At 35.8% G+C, this 12,901-nt stretch overlaps 1 protein-coding gene across 1 annotated transcript; it reads right to left on the bottom strand.

Moving 5' to 3' along the window:
• Nucleotides 1–221: 221 nt before the first annotated feature.
• LOC147519966 (Transcription elongation factor (TFIIS) family protein) lies at nt 222–6,576 on the bottom strand. Its single transcript, XM_086591486.1, has 3 exons — nt 6,387–6,576; nt 5,909–5,998; nt 222–3,908 (listed from the first exon to the last, which is right to left on the bottom strand). The coding sequence occupies exon 3, from the start codon at nt 3,766–3,768 to the stop codon at nt 604–606; it is 3,165 nt and encodes a 1,054-aa protein (XP_086447612.1). The 5' UTR covers nt 3,769–3,908; nt 5,909–5,998; nt 6,387–6,576; the 3' UTR covers nt 222–603.
• Nucleotides 6,577–12,901: the final 6,325 nt, after the last annotated feature.

The following is a 12,901-nucleotide window of genomic DNA, read 5'->3' as shown; positions in this document are numbered from 1 at the left end:
GAAGTGAAGGAGGGAATGGAGGGCCTTGAAACTTTGTTAGGCCTCAAATAGACATGGTGTAATCAAGAACAAATGTCACTGAAGGATCTCCAGCTTAACTAGTTGGGTCTTATCAATACTGACATGGCTTTCCAAATTCCAATCATTTGATAAAACTTACAGACAGAGAGAGAGCATATTATTTTCTCATTACATAATTACACCAGCATTACAAAATCAAGTAAAGAACCAAATTTTCATTTTCTATTGATATCTATCAGGAAAATACAAAGAGATGGGCTTTATGGACCCAGCCTTCTATGGCTGAAATGGCATTTTTCTATGGAAACACCTAAGGTAAAACAATAGAAACGGGGGAAAAAATGGGAAAACAACAAACAAACCTACACTTTCTTTCTATCTGACAATCAATCTCACGGAATTAGATATCCATCTCCAGCCTTATTCAGTTCAAACAAGTCCTCCTCACATAAGCCAATTGCTTCGTCATCTTCTTCTAGGTCATATTTAGCATCTAAGATGCCAGTTCCCTAATTGTTCTTTCCAGAACCTACAGATACTCCAGCCAAGTGGAAAAGGTACCTCTTGGATGACAATCACATCCTAACGCCATGGATGATGATGCTTGTAACCGACTGGATACGGATCCCACCCACCATCTGGTTCCTTCCGTTTAGCTCCAATCCCAGAACCCATGGATTGCGAAGCAGACCGCATCTGCTCCTCCATTAACACTCCTGTCCCTTGAAAAAATAGCGGCCTCAAACCTTCAGTTTCCCTGCTCTCAGCCTCTACCATGGTCATGCCAGAATTCAAATCAAGGCTGGCTCGTGAATCCCCATTGAACCCCAGAAGTGGACTTCTCATGCTCATAAGGAACGACTGCTGGGAGGGTGGAACATCTGATGATGAAGGCATCATCTGTGGTATCACTGGGAATCCTCTAGAATCTACCATGCAGTGGGCAGAACCAGGTCCATAACTTGCAGGGGAGAGAGCCACAGATGATCCCAAACTGAAGCTATTGTATCCAAACACTGAAGATTGCGCAGGCGTATAAGCCATTTGATGATGAGTCCCCAGACCACCATCTGATCTTGTGAAGCCAGTAGCAACTGGGGATTCAACTGCATGTCCATTTGGGAGAAAGGACCGAGTTTGGGGGATACCTTCAGTTCTATTGATGGCCACCCTGGTACCTAAAATTGAAACTACAGGATCGTCCACCTTAAAACCCCCGGAAGTGTTCATTTCTGAAGAAGAATACTTACCAAAGCCAGTCCGTTGCTCACTCGAATCATCAAAGAAAGATGGATTACCATTCAAGTCTATGTTTCTCATAGGAAATTGCCTGGATGAAGATGAGGACGCTGGAGATGGGCTGCCATTAGGATGCTGGTATCTAAATGGTTCCTCCATCCTACAATCCGATGATGGAGTGTCCTCATTGTCACCAACACGGTTAAGATCCAACTTGAGCCTCTTTGCTCTCATTGAGCTCACTTCAATGGAAGATTCCCCAGAGGGAAGTTCAGATGACACTGGGATCTGTTTCCCTAACGCTGGATTAGAGAGTCCATCACCATAACCCTCAGCCACGTTTAAATCAAAATCAAGGAAGCCTTGCCGCTGCTTTGAACTCTGACTGCTTCCCTCAACAGACAAAGGCTTCTCACCATCAGGAGTTCTACGAGCAGATGCAGGACGGAAAGCACTAGTAGCAGCAGATCCCTTCCACCCTAGTTCACCTTCAAAATGAAATGGAGCCATTGGAATCCCAGCAGGAGTCACCTTTGAAGCAGAGACAAAGGTGATGGTAGGGTTATCCATTTCCTCTGAGCAGAGCTCGTTTAGATCAATACCACCCAGCCCCTTCTTGGTCTCCTGGACTGTTTCTTGACAATTTTCAGTGGACTCGGATGAGTCAACTTTGTGCGTGCAATCCTCAGTCTTGTCAGCATGCTCTGAATTCATCGAATTGTCTGCTCGGCTTGGAGAAAGAGCTCCACAAATTGGAGTCTCTCCATCTCGGGGAAGAGCTCCACAGATAGGATCCTGACTAATTGGGTTTTCGATTTCTGGTCCCACCATAGATTGGTCTCGTTCACCATTTATAGAATCGGGGCTATCAGGCTGCATAACTCCACCTTCAGAATTTTTCTCAGAAGCGGAGCTGCCGAACTGCTCCCGGTAGTCCACCACCTCCCTCTCTACTGCTTTAGCAACCTGCCTAGCAACTTCTAAAGCGTCATCCTCTCCATAATCAAAATCCATGTCAGACTTTTTGTTATTTTCAGATACTTTCCCATCCATCACTGCTTTTGAGATGGCAAAACTGGTTTCATAACCCTTTCCCGCCTTCAAGGTTGACTCATCGGCAAGTTCTTCCACGTTGTGAGCTGTTTTGATATCCTGCTTCCCTGAAAATGAGGCCCCCGAACTGTCTGATTTTCTTAATGTGCACGCATCAAAGGATGATGATTTCTGGAAAACATCAGAATTACATACACCAACTTGATCTGTACCCTCAAGTCCCATTGCGGTTCTTAAATGCTTTCGCTTTCCAGATTCAACCGCCACAATTTTCAGATCTGTCTCTGCGGCCAGTGTACACTCATCATCTGCACCAGCTGGTAGAGTCTTCTCTATACATATACCAGTCTCTTTTGCACCATTGTTGCTCAGAACATCAGGTTGCTTCACAGGGTGCTGAATATTAGCAGGATCAGCAGAAGAAAATGGTTCAGGCGCAGAGGAGGCAGAGAGAGAATTTGTCTGCTTTTTTTCCATTTCATCTGGGCTACCATTTCTAATATCTTTCTCTTTTGTCTCATTAGTAAAGTCTTTCAACTTCAGAATGTCAGAGGATCTCCATTCCACTGAAGCTGATCTACTGCAAATCCCCATGGAGGCCACCCTCTCTGTCGGACACGTAGAACTTTCTTCTGTAGCAGAAGATTTTCCTTGACAAGTTATTAACATAGATGACGAATCCTGAACATTTTCTCGAAATCCAACCTCTTTATTTTCCTGGTTTAAAGTCATATTGTTGCCGTCCTTAATATTAGTAACAAAATTATTTAGGGACCTAAAGCTATCTGACTGAGAATCATCTAAGCTTCTTGGAGGCTTGTTCTCAATTTCCATAGGCTCTCCGAGGTTATTTCTCTCACCAGCATTTGGCTTAAGAGTATTATCCAGAAAGGAATCTTTCACAGACCCACTCTCTGTAGCTACCGCTTGATCGATCTGCTTTATCCTATCATTACGAAGTCCAACAACTTCCTCTACACCCTTTTGATCGTGATCATCGTCCCTTCCCTGGCTCCAACCGTCAAAGAGAGCTCTAGCCTTCTCCTGAACCTTAGAGCTTTTGTGAGCAAAAAGCTTCTCGACAGTTACTCCAATTCCAGATGAAGTAGAATTTTTACTGTCTATCGGCAACTTTTTAAGCACTCCTAAGAGTAAAGTAATGGATTCTTCTTCCACAGATGCGTCACATGTTTCATTATTAAATTTTTGGGCTTCCTGAAGCCACCGGTCAAGGAAGCAGAGTCCATCCAACCGAACAAAATGATCAAGACTTTCTCGATTCTCAGTTGCCACTAAAGTGTTTGCGACAGTAGACCATTGTCTGGCAGCCTCAACAGCATTTTTCACAACAGAGTCTTTCTCCTTCTGCATCACGGAGATCAATTCTTCAACTCTGGTATGGGACGTGATCCCATCCTTCATCTCAGTTAGAGTAAAAAAGTCTTCCAATGTCATACTGTATTCAGACACCACTTCGGTACTACCAGTCTCTGAAATAGCCCATCTAACATGCTAATGCTTCATTCGCTACTTCTGTAGTAATAACAAAGGAAAATACTTCTTGTTGAGATGGACAACTAAACCTAGATGGTGCTCTGCAGAAAAAGAATTACATATTAGCTGATAAAACATAATATTTTTCTTGGTATGCTGTTAGGCAGCAGAATCCAACATACAAGTTAGCAAGTATAGATTTGTTGCTGAGCTTTAAGGAATAAAAGAAATGAGCTAGACAAGATTGGATCTCATGATCTCATCCCTCACAGTTTGTTTCACTCCATTACAGAGCCAAAGGATTTAATATGTATGAAATCACTCAATAGTAAGAGAACAGACGTTTACTCAATAATATATATCAACTCAGAAAAAATCAGAAATATGACTGACATTAAAGACAACCCAGTATATAAGATGAAAACTGATGATGAAGATGACAACAATATTAAGCTGCCTACCAATTTAAGATGTATAACCAGCATCCAATAACTAGATTGTGCATGGAGTCTCCTATGGAAACACACCAGAACCAAGCCTACCGTGCCATTATTAGCAATTGAGATTTATATGAAGCTCAATTGGACTTGAAAAAGTATACATTTATTATACTTTTATCAATCTGTGAAATATACATGTAATGCACTGTATATTCTATGCAAAGCTGTAGAAACAAGCGCATTCATTACCAGATGCTTGTTAGTAAACATGAAATTTTATGTGTGTGTGTGTGTCCTTTCACCTTATAAAACATCAATTGGAAAGTAAAACATTGCCATATTCACATGCTTTTGGTGTTCAACTTATTTATGCAAACTTTGAAAAAAGGTGCTACTTCTTGATTGCAAACACCAAAAGCAGGACTAAAAACTGGAGCACAACAGATTTATTTATGGCAAATAAGTAACAGCTTTGAAAAATTAAAAAGCAATACATTCTAAACAGAAAAAGTTTGTATTTCCGGAGTGATCTATCAAAGCAGTTAAAAAAGTACAGATATCATCAAAGCTGCATCATTTTATTGAAACTTGAAAGAAAAGGTCAACCAGTTTCAATAGAATCTTTAGGTGAAAATATAAGTATGAAACTGAGCCACTCATCTTTGCATTCACGTCAGAACTACTATGTAAATCAACTTGCCAACGAGTAGAAGAACAGTTTACCCAGTGAACCATTTTTTTTTTTGAAAATTTTCACCGCTACTTAATTCTAGAGTAGCCGAGTGATAGACTGATAAGAAAAGCTGCACACTTACTTCAGAAAATGCATCTCTAAATTTAATTATGTATCTTATACCACGCTAGGTGAGGTAGGATATTCTCACTACTTCAAGAGACCCCTTTTCAGAATCCAACTTCGACTTTAATGACCTAAAAACGGTACTAAGGTGCTCCTGACAAAAACTAATATTGGGCTTCATTTTTTATGCCTAAGATTCACTGCTAACTATATTGATAACCTATCCATTTCTAGGGCTCCTTGGTCCTTCCTACATGCAAAAACTAAGGCAAAAAAAACATAAACAGTGCCCTTTTGCAAATCATAGTCAAGCTAACCACAACCAACATACATGGACCTTGTTCCTCCCTGGAAGCTTATCATACAGATCAGAAAACTATGTAGCATATAATTCAAAGATCCACAATCTGCTAAGATCGTTCTATTTCTTTCTTTCAGTATTTATTACAATCACGCGATGACAATTAATTATCAACTTGTTTGCTAGAGTGACCAAGCTGAACAAAAGTGTACCTAATTTTCTCTCTCCTCTTTTCCATCAGATATTCCAAACGCTAACTATAACTTTTGTTCTATCTCGATAACTAAAGATATAGTATCATAACTATCAAGCAAGTCCAAGAAAATAATTAAAAGTCTTACATGGTTCAAATTTCCACTTACAAAAGAAACCGAATCAAAGTTTATCTAATTAGCTTGCAATAATTTCCATTTACAGTTTCACTGATTTCAGAAATGATATAGTGGGCCCAAATCATGCAAGATCTCAACTACGAAACATAACAGTATAACACTAAATACAAAATTAAAGAACATGAATGATAAAATATCAAAGTAAGCTATTTCCCGGCAATTAACGTACCAGGAAACTCCAACGCCCTCTTGTTCCCAAAGATAACAGCAAATTATAAGAGATTCGAATCGGTCAACCCAAAACGCAAAATATACAATTCTGAAACATCAAAACAAGTCCAACACAAAACAAGTGTAAGTAAATTGCAATAAACAATAATCAAAACCTAAGTGAAAACATAATTGAACATTAAGCACACATAATATCAATCAAAATCAATTCTTTCTCACATAAAAACCTCAAAAAACAAACAAAGAAATGTAATTTCAAAACAAAAACTCCAATTTAATGAAAATACCACTTTATGAAGAAAAACCCTAGCTCAGAATTTCAAGTTTTCATTAATAAAGTGTTTATACAAAAAAATATATATATAATTTACAATCCCAATTAACTGAATTGAGTTAAATTGAACTAAAGAGAATAAACACGTGTATAATTCAATCTAAAAGATGGTCCATTAAAACAAATTCAATAGAAATTTTACCTTGTCTCTCAAAACCCTAATTGGAGAGAGAGAGGAGGGGAAATTTTTTCGAACAAATAAATTTCTCTCTCCTCACAAAACCCTCGTTTGAAGTTGGTACAAACAGAAGAACAAACAACAACGATAACAACGTTTTCTTCCCCCGCACCGTTTTTTATTTCTGTGTTAATTAACTTTTATTTTGGCGTGTGTGTTATTTTGTGTGTGTATGCACGTGTGAGGCACGTGTGGAATTTGATGACGTAAGTTTCAGTGCTTATATGAGTCTAATGGTCGGGTAAAGACAGACCGGGCTGTCCGGTAGTTACTGTGAAGTGTAGCCGGTGGAGAAAGTTAAAAAACAACATGGGAATTTGGAACCGTAGAGAGTTTGTCTAGTCCTGCTGTACTGTGCCATTTTTGTTGGCTTTTACTTTTTTTTAGCTCTGTTCCAAATAAGGAAAAAATTGATTTTAACTCTCACTCCTAGTCTAGGCAAACTCTCATAAAACTGTTCCCTATTTCCAACTTATCTATATTACTCCGTTGTGAACTTATCTATATCTTGGGTTGCACAAGCGAGCAAGTAGAATTCCTTTGTGATTGACTTGAAGTGTACTATGTTTGTACCATCATTGGGGTTTTGGTGATGGTACAAAACTATAACATTCAAATTTTTGTTAGAGCATTCCCAATGCAATGAAAGTAGCAAGTTTTCACTTCCATGTAGGACAATTTCCCTTTTTTATTACTTTTCTAGTGAAAAGTTACGAGGAGTTGCCCAATACAGAGATGACTTTAAAACGTCGGACGGTTTCATTCCATCTGAATGTAAAAAATGAAAAAATATCGGGAAAAAAAAAGTCGGACGAAATGAAACAACCCGTCCAAAAAAAAAAAAAAACTCGTCCGACTTGACAAGATAATTAAATTAGATATGAAAACAGTAATTCTAACATGTTAAAATCATTCTAATCAATCTATAATACTCTAAAAAACATGTGTTGAAGAGGAGAGTAGTCGTGTTCGAATCACTCTTGCTTGTACATACTTAAAACAAATTTAGACTAATTAAACTAATCCACTAATGAGAGAGTAATTCTCAAGCTATAAAAACAGTAAATTTAAGATATTAAAACAGTGATTTAAATGATGAGAGGAGCATGTAGAGAGGGGTAATTCATCATACGATTCGATTGGCTATTAGTTAGTCATCGAATCGCTTGTTTGATCCCTAATGAACACCAAATTGTCTCGGATCAAAGTTCCACTAGCATGAGAGTTTAACTCCACCACAAATATCTTTGATGGTAGCTCTAAACTCTAGTCCTCCGTTATGAGTTCTATCTCTAGATACTCACAACGAAAAACTTGAAACTTTAATGCAAAAACAATAACAATTAATAACTGATCATCCTCACATGGCTTTATAAACCCCCTCTAATGGAGGTTTAGCATTGTTTCATTATATTATCTATATTAAAACAGTAAAATAATGACATTAAAGTAAAAAGAATAATTGAATTGAAAAACTAAAGACTTTTATTGAAAGATTTTAATGGTGGCTACAAACTAAACTAATTCTAACCCTAAACTAAACTAAAACTAAACTAAATTAATTAGAGACTAAAGGGTGAAAGGAGAGAATAAGTTTAGTTTTAACCCTCTTTATATATGAGAATGTTAGGGTTACATTTTTGTGCATAGCCCAAAAAGGAGATTTTGGGCTTTTAATGTGAGCTCAAAGTCCATTAGGTAAGTGTAAAGAGGCCACAACTGCTGGAAATTACTTTAGTACCTTTTTTTCCACTTTTACAACTCTGATTGGGGCAAGGTTGGATCCATTGGAAATCTTATTCTTAGCCGATCGTTTTGTCGTAAAGTAGGCCCAATTCTGAGGCTCGAGTCCAAAGATACGCCCATTTGAAGTTCTATTAACTTTTCTATTTTTTTTCTACCCGAATTGACTTTGACTGGGCTTGAAAAGACTTTTTCTTCTTGATTTTTGGGCTTTAAACATAGAACTTTTCTAGCAATCATCTTGACTCATTTTCCACACAAAATGACATATTTAAGCACATAAATAGCTTCATGACTTGAAATACACAAAAACATGTAAACATTACTAACTCCTATTTATTATAAACATAATTGGCCTAAATGTAATATTATTAAGGGGTTTAAACTACACTTTTAGGTGTTTATCACACCACCCCCAAACAGCATTTTGTTTGTCCTCAAGCAAATATGAGAATTAAAAACAGACAAGTGGCCAAAAATATGGTCCTAACTAATCTTGTTTCGTAGAGTGCGATTGTATTGACCATATGCAATAAGTCTTTAAACCATTAAGAATTCCCTAGTGGATGAGTTATTGCCTCATGAGAGTTTTCCATAAAAGATACTCACAAATTTCATTTATATTATAACGACTAAAAAATAAAAATAATTGTCCCCTAATTTTATCTCATAATATATACATCTCACTAGCAGTTAAACAAGGATCATCAATCTAACTCCTAAATTAATACATGCATAATAATCAAATCATCTTAAGATAAACAACTATACAATGAACTATGCTATGAAATGCAATGGCAAATCTGTCTCTGAAATTTTTAGGTAACATGCCTTAAGTAGGTTTTCACAAGGAATATGTCAAGACACATAACATAACACTCTGATTTTTCCTCACAATCTCAATGACAATCCAAGGAAACCAAGGTCGATCAAACACATCTACCACTTACTATCACACCAACCTATTTCTAATTGAGCTAAAGGTCTTTATTAAGTGATACGGAGCTGAGGTGATGGTTTAAGAAGAAACGGAATGGATATTCAAATAAACAAGTCTGAAATAATAGGGTTAAGGCTTATATATGTAACTAGAGAAAACTTTATTCTTACTTTGATTCTATACTTTATTTTTCCATATTTAGCCCTTATTTTGGCTTTTTACTCATTTTATTCTATTTTTTTGGAGTTTTTTTTTATTTTTATTTTCTTTTTTTTGGATGGAAACATCTTTTTTCTTTTTCTTTTCTGAAGCAACTAACTAATTTTGGTTTTTCACAGGTATTTCTATTTATTTTCCTTACTCATCCATCTTATTTCTCATGCTCATTCAAGATGGGTAGGCTTATTTATTTTTATTTTTATTGATTTTAAATATGGGTAAAGGATTTGTGGTTGTGAAAAGGCTAAATGAAAAGGCTTAATGGGGCGACTAGTGGATAATTACTTATATGTATGAATTTTTAGTTATATTGATCCAAATAAGGCCTAAATTCTTGCTTAGGATATGATATGGTGATCAAGCAAGTGAATGTGTGATTTCTCTACTCGGATTTGACTTATGTCTTGTGTCATCACTCATATATTCCACTCTTATGAGGCTTTTAGGCTAGATGCTCATATGATATGTATTAAGTACTCTAACATAGGTCTCAAAAAAATACTGCCAAGTACAATCATAGATGATCATACAAGTTATTCATGAAAAGATGCAATGACTATTACCTACATATTAATATAAGTTTTACAAATTAAATCCTAATTTAAGTACTATGTGGGATTTATAGACTAATATCATTATGGAGAAAGGAACAATACAATTATCACTAAGTGCATAATATAAACTATTTTTATGATTTTTATATTTTTATACTTTTATACTTTTTATACGATAATTAATACGTAATATACAACCTTATAATATGTGTTTAACAATTTACAACGTGTTTCTATATCACCCCTCAAACAGAATCATGATTTGTTCCCAAAGTATGGAATGAAAATAAATAATAGAGAATACCATAAAAACTTGTTTGTAAATGGGAGCACCTGAAAAAGAAGGTTAATCTATATACTAATATAAATAAATAAAAACATAACAACTCCTATATAAGTTCATCACGTTATGGAGATAACAAGAAATAATAAATAGCGTTTGGGACATAAGCGTGCGAACTCTAACAGAAATAAAATAATACCACACGTTCACAAATCAAGCATGGATCCTATATGATTAGCTTCCGAAATTCAATGAAATAGTGGAATTTCACGAAATTAAAGTACCTAATTACATTATGCATTCCAATTAAATCAAATTTCAATATTTGTACATCAAATTTTAATACGTGAACATACAATATACTAAAATTAAATATACCACCCCCAAACAATTTGGGAGAATGGGGTTTATGAAATAATTTAATAACACAATTAAATTACTTAACTAACTAACCTAGAATCTATTGGAGTAAATATGACAGGCAAAAAGGTGGCAAAAAGTATTGAAATAAAAGACCAAAATACGCCACCGTACCCCCAAACAAAATTTGAAAACTCTTTTAAGTTTGAAATTTTTTGTGGCCTATATATACTCCATTAAGATGGTATTTTACAAAAACTTTGGTCTTTTAAAGTCAAATTCTCTAGACTCACTAATATATGTTTATGTTTTTAATTTTTTTAATTTGTATATGTTTGATTTTTGAAAAAACAAAATTACGAGAAAGAAATAAAAATAAAAAAGAAACACTACTCAAACAACGAGAAAAGTGCAAGAGATGAATGTGTGAGTTACATGAAAGGTGCATTCCCATAAAAATGAAATGAAATAGAGTACACCAGATAATACAATGAGTCTTTTATAGTCAGATACTCGAGATTTTATCTAATATATATTACTATGCAGTTTATCATATATCAACAATCGAAAGAGTTATGGATATTTCCATAAATAATTAACATGGAATGCACCCCCAAACAAAATTAGGCACCAAGACTTCCTACGACGTGGCTTAGTGGAATGAGAGTGAAGTCTAATAGACCTAGAACCTAATCTAGCATGCAATTTATTCTTTTTCTCCAATGAAAATGTCTCCAAGTAAATGATTGTGAGGAAAAGAATGGTTGTGGAAAAATACTTAGGATATGGATACATTTTAGAAGGAAGAGATGGAAAAAATGAGAAAGTGTCAGGCGGCTTGTCCTTAGGTATTACTTCTTCACTAGATGGGTTTAGAAAGTCATGAAGCACAGGGGAAACAAAAAGATTTAGTACAAATTCAAGGTTCCTTTGAAAAGGTGGAAGGCGGAGAATATTGGTGGTGGTAAATGATTGGCATTTATGAGGGATTAGCTCAGGTGGATGATGGTCAGGTGGTGTTTTAGGTAGTTCTTGAGAGGGTGAATCATCACATGCTCTTAGAAACTCGTTGAATTCCTCATCTAGGTTGTTTGCATCCATATAATTGTGGTATTCATCTGCATCTTTGAGAAATTCATCTATCTCGTCCATTGTGAGATTGACTCTCTATCTCCCATAGGGTTGGAAGGCAGGGTGGAAAATTCTTCTTCTATTTCAATTATGTTCAGGGAGTCAAAATTGTGATATTTGTCTTTTTCCATAAGAGGTGCATCTACTAAAGTGGGGATGAGGTCTTCGGAAGCACTAATGTGATATACAAAACTTTCAATAAACTTTACTTCTTCTTCTACAGACAAACCTAGTTGTCCATGCTTGAGTCTAAACATGTTAACCTCCATAGAAAGATTTCCAAAAGAAAGAGTCATTGATTCATCTCGACAATTGATTTGGGCATTGGCGGTTGCTAAGAAAGGATACCTTAAGATGATGGGAGTATAATCATGAGCAATTTTTGTGTCAAGAATAACGAAGTCGGCTGGATAGTAAAAATCATGAACTTTAATGAGAAAATTTTTAACTACACCCTTAGGATACTTAATAGAACGATCGGCTAACTACAAAGTCATTTTGGTTGGTTTAAGTTCATGGAGACCTAATTGTTTATATAAATAAAAATGGAGTAAGTTAACACTCACCCCAGGTCTAATAGTGTAGTTGTTATAAAGTTATCGCCTAAGGTGCATTGTACAGTATGACGACTACCATCTTTATACTTAACAATTCCGTTATGTTCAAATAAAGAGGAATATTGTTCAGTTAAGAAAGCTTCTTGGGATATGTTGGTTTTCCTCTTCGTGGTACACAACTCTTTTAGAAACTTAGTGTGTCCAGATATACTTTTTATAACATCTAGAAAATGTAGGTTTATAGTCAGATTTTTAAACACTTCCCTAATCTCATCAAAATTATCGTCTTTTTTAGACACAAATAGTCTCTAGGGAAACGGTGATTTTTCTCTATACTTAGCATATGGGTCAACATAAGTATTAACCTTGTTTTTATCTTTTGCCGTTTTCCAACTAGGTTTCCATATTGGAACCTCTACAGGTGTAGGATCATAAATTTCTATTATTGGATCTTGTAAGGTTTTTCCTTTTGGTTGTGGTTGGACGGGAACTTCTACAGTTATAGGGTATTCAGTTTCTATGACAGTATTTGGTATGGTTTTAATCTTAGTTTGTGGGAGATCTTTAGGCATAGTCACTTGGTTATCAGCTACCTTACCCGAACGAAGGATAGTGACTACCTGCAAGTCCCCTTGGTTTATATTACCATTACACTAAATATTGTTTACTTCAAAGGCGGTGTTTGTATATTT

This window comes from Coptis chinensis, chromosome 2, assembly GCF_015680905.1.
Source record: "Coptis chinensis isolate HL-2020 chromosome 2, ASM1568090v1, whole genome shotgun sequence".
NCBI classification, from domain to species: domain Eukaryota; kingdom Viridiplantae; phylum Streptophyta; class Magnoliopsida; order Ranunculales; family Ranunculaceae; genus Coptis; species Coptis chinensis.
The sequence above is the reverse complement of the archived record's forward strand: the minus strand, read 5'-3'. Positions and strand labels throughout refer to the sequence as shown.

What these genes read in the sequence shown, in the direction of transcription:
- LOC147519966 (XM_086591486.1), bottom strand. Translation starts at nt 3,768, where the DNA reads ATGACATTGGAAGACTTTTTTACTCTAACTGAGATGAAGGATGGGATC.